The following is a 4,354-nucleotide window of genomic DNA, read 5'->3' on the forward strand; positions in this document are numbered from 1 at the left end:
TATCTATCATTATCAGTATCCTAGCCAAGACGCACAGGTATCCTTTTTTTCATTTACATTGCAAATTATTTATGTAAACTGTTACTAGTTTGTATGTAATGTTATATTTGTTCTTGCAATGCAGCAAATGTCACAGATATATCAGATTACTCATCCTTTCATTGAGGCTGGCTATGAGGACTGTGTTCGACATCCCGATAGGCTTTACTACGCAATTGATGCAATCGAACAAATTCTTCAAGATCAGCACATTAGTTAAGCTACGCCCAGTATATCCACTATGGGTCAGTCTGCACCCAGTTCTTCCACTGCACATTGTTTTGGAGCACATTACACTTGCCGGTCACGTAGTTAATAGCAGTTCATAATGTTAACACAAGTAGTTTCTAATGGTGTTGGTAGATGTATAAGGGGACAAATATTATTATTATCTTCAGATTATGTATTTTTTGGATTATGTACAAGCACACATGTAGTTTGTGATGGTGTGGATGGATTGAACTACTATTTAATATATATATATTTTTTTCACATACTTGTTTAATCTTATTACTTTCTAACAGCAGTTGCACTTGGTTAATATTATTTTCATTACGTTTTGTGTTCAGACAATGTAAAAATAATATGACATGCATTCCATAAATTAGAGAACTATAATGCATATAATATTCAATTTTTTTTTTTAAAAAAAACTGACCATTACAAAATCCAATGGCAAAATGATATCCATCTTGTTACTCCATGCTAGTAAATCATAAAAACTAATGTCTTAATGCTGTCATTACTACTCTGTAATACATCAATCTATGTCAACTACATCAAATGTCTCTCAAGTAACTACATTAGGTCCTATGTTGTCTTTGAATTTTTGAATGCGGCTAACATATGCATTCTCTCATTCTGATGCACAAGGGTGATGGTGAACTCGCCAAAGCACGACAATGCGAGGAACTGGATGACCAGCCTCTAAAAATACCTGCATGTACATCCAAAAAATTACATATCTTTACCAAATACATAAAATTTGCAATTACACAAATATTAGACAACAATGTTCGGTTATTTTCATAACTTATACCTGCACAAAATGATTTCCATTGACAAATCCAATGGCAATCTTGCAACGATCAGCTAGGGTTACTGCCAGTGATCTCAAAGGTAAGAAAGTGAGACACTATTGCAATGACAAGTGGTACAAGACTACATTATAAAATGATACAATAAGATGCCCCATGTCAGGCATAGTCATCCAACGATCAAAGCCTGGGCTATCTTCAAAATATGAAAGGATGTGTGTTAGCTCCTCAACCCTCTCATATGACCCGTATAGTACGATGTATTCATTTATGTGATTATGCAATTCAAGTAGCAGATCACGCCTAACTTGCACCTAGTCATTCTCTCCAAGACCAAGTAAACCCGCAATAGCTCTAAAACCACAATTCCCATCACCATCTACATTCTTCATCAACTTTATGAATGGTATTAACTTAGGTGGGAAGTCACCAGCATATGCACTCGGTAAACTTCTTGTACGATATGTCTTTGTCTTCACATTCCACTTCTTCTCATGTACTTTTGAAGATCTATTTTTCTTTGACTGACTGGAAGCTAATGTGCTCTAGTTATTATGGCCATCGTCAACCAACTCAAATGCACATGGGTCACGATGACAAGATATATCAATTTTCTTATGTCCTCGACGTGGATTAGGTTTCACATTAGGCTCAATAAGAAAAGTGTTCGCTGGGTTTGCAATTTCCCTCAACGTCTTCAACATATCCAATTGCGTGGCAATATCAGGCTCATTGAACCACTTTAAAATCATCTCAAGTTCTGGGATACAAGTCAATTCCAATGTATATGTAGTAGGACATCCAATGTATATGTATGCTACTGAGTAGAATATGACGGCCTTGTCTCATGTAATCTACAATCTCGTAAGCACAAGGTAAACCATGCGTACGCCTAAGAAAACACCCACATGCTGCAACATCAATGCCAACTAAATTTGCTCTCTTACTCTCCGCCAACACGTACTCCAATGCACAAATAGACACATTACCCCGGAGCTCTCTGAATTGACAAGGTTTGAATTGATGTTGCACAGTTGTCAAACTCTTCTCGATTGATGCTTTAACTTGAATGTGCTACAACTCAAGTAGACAATGTATTTTTTCAAATAAAATATCAAATGTCGCTTGACTTGAACCTAATTACCTCTTCAATCTAGCATGAGCACTCTTAACCCTGTTCATATGGATGTAAACCAAAATAGTCAAGCATAATAATTAAAAACAACAATATGGTTTATAATAAATTAAAAAAAAAACAAATCTTACTGATTGATTGTAACATTGCCAAAATGCATACACATGTCTGTATGTACCGCAATAAATTTTTCCTGATACAGATTCAACCAACTCACAGTAACATACTTAATTGCCTCTGAACAGTTACTGAAATCCTTATGAAGTTTTGCAAGGTGATCATTGTATTCCTCTTCAGTCGGTGACAATATCAAATAGTTCCATGCAGTGTTAAACTTGTCCCATTTTTCTTTTGTCTCAAACATTTTCTTGCATTTTGTCAATACATTCTTATTAATATGCCAACGACATAACATATGTCGAGCATTCGAAGAGGTGTTGTCAATGGCATTCATCAAAGCAAGCTTTCTGTCTATGACAATGACTTCAGGTAAAACACTGTTGTCCATAAGATCACGCAATGTTTGTAACGTCCATGCATAATTATCAACCCGCTCAGTTTGAAAGTATGCGATAGCCACAGAGAATGTCATATGAGTTGATGTCACTCCCAAATTTTCATGAGGAAGCTGATATCTATTCGTCTTATATGTGCAATCCATAATCAACACATGAGGGAATGTACGAAGCAAATCCAAACTCACTGGATGTGCCCAAAACAAATCCGTGACAGTCATAGAGCCTTCCTCACATCGATGACACTCAATGTACTTATGTTTTGCTAATTCACCTAGCAGTTGTTGCATCTGGGATCTACCAACTTTCTATAGAACCCTATATTGATGTTGTACATTGTAAACTGTCTTCATTGTGCTTATATTAAGGGCATCCCTCTGTTTGAGTGTAATGAGTATCTTTTTTGGTCTTACTAGGCTCTTTGACATATCTACTAACAGTGACTTTTCATTAGCTGACAATCTCCCTACATATAAATGTCCTTGGAGATGCTCTGCAGCTGGATGATTATACAGCCCACAAACTACATTCAATGTCCATTCATTGTTTGTTTCCAACTTGAATGCCCTCAAATCAAATGGACATTCGCACTTCTTCATACCAATTTTTCTCAATAAGTCTTTTGAGCCGTCTTTTAACTTTTTGTGCAATCTAAACTTCCCACTCCGCTCACAAGCAAGATAAATTCTTGGTCTCTTACGACTGCCACCATAGTCCGACATCCTTATAATAATAACAAAGCCATTTTAGCTTCAAATGTCACGTACCCAAGTGAGCAATTCATCTTTATTATCGAAAACCTATTCGTCACACAACTTTCATAAGAACAAAGTAAACAAACTAACTAATATAAATTATGAACTTACGAATTTTATGTTAAAAGTTACCTGTTTAGCTATAAAATGACTAGTACCATCCACCATAATATTCGATCGAACCTCAGGTTCTTCAGTGCATGCCATCTAAAAAGGAGGGGGAAAAATGTCATTCGGTTTTACAGAGCCAAAATAAATTAAAAAATTTGGCACTAAAAAAACGAAAATAATAAACAATTTTGACACTATATAGCGCAAAAAATTAATTATATTTGACACTTAAGAACCAAAATAAATTAAAAACTTAGAATTAAAGTGTTGAAATATATATAAAAAAAATTGGAACTTTTGTATCGAAATATTAATTTTAGTTCGGCAGTTGATTTCCGAATTAATTGATAAAATTTGGCCCTGAGTCTCCGACTAAAAAAAAAGCAAATAAACAAAAAAATTACTACACAATTTTACCTTTTCATCACTGATTTTGCTGTCACCATTGCTTAAGCTTGAACTTCCATAGGTTTACAACTCTTTCATATCAAAATTAAGTACAAATTGTTGAACTAATAATTAAACCTAGAGATTAAAGCAATATGAGAGATGTTTTGAGAATATTGCTCTTTGCAAGTAACAGAGGAGTACAGAGTGTGTAACAAGCAAAGTGACCACAATAGAAAAATTAGGGTTTAATTGTTTTCATTCAAAAGAAGTATATTGAGATACTTTTGTTCCTAAAAGATGTGTATAGAGAATTTATATATATAATATTAGGGGTGTTGATAGATATCTATTATAGTAATTTTTAATTAGGAT

General features: G+C 34.5%; 1 protein-coding gene across 1 annotated transcript; it reads right to left on the bottom strand.

Moving 5' to 3' along the window:
* Positions 1-895: 895 nt before the first annotated feature.
* On the bottom strand, positions 896-3,448 carry LOC145795905 (uncharacterized). Its single transcript, XM_082880845.1, has 6 exons — positions 3,140-3,448; positions 2,343-3,034; positions 2,221-2,250; positions 1,935-2,076; positions 1,079-1,174; positions 896-976 (listed from the first exon to the last, which is right to left on the bottom strand). The coding sequence occupies exons 1-6, from the start codon at positions 3,446-3,448 to the stop codon at positions 896-898; spliced, it is 1,350 nt and encodes a 449-aa protein (XP_082736971.1).
* Between the last annotated feature and the right edge of the window lie 906 nt (positions 3,449-4,354).

Source organism: Camellia sinensis, chromosome 7 (genome assembly GCF_055761805.1).
Source record: "Camellia sinensis isolate YWXY chromosome 7, ASM5576180v1, whole genome shotgun sequence".
Taxonomy (NCBI): Eukaryota; Viridiplantae; Streptophyta; class Magnoliopsida; order Ericales; family Theaceae; genus Camellia; species Camellia sinensis.

Coding starts and splice junctions, on each gene's coding strand:
- LOC145795905 (XM_082880845.1), bottom strand. CDS start 3,448: ATGTCGGACTATGGTGGCAGTCGTAAGAGACCAAGAATTTATCTTGCT. Junction 2,251..2,342: donor GGCAATGTTACAATCAATCA/GTAAGATTTGTT, acceptor CCATATGAACAG/GGTTAAGAGTGCTCATGCTA. Junction 977..1,078: donor ATGGAAATCATTTTGTGCAG/GTATAAGTTATG, acceptor ATGTACATGCAG/GTATTTTTAGAGGCTGGTCA.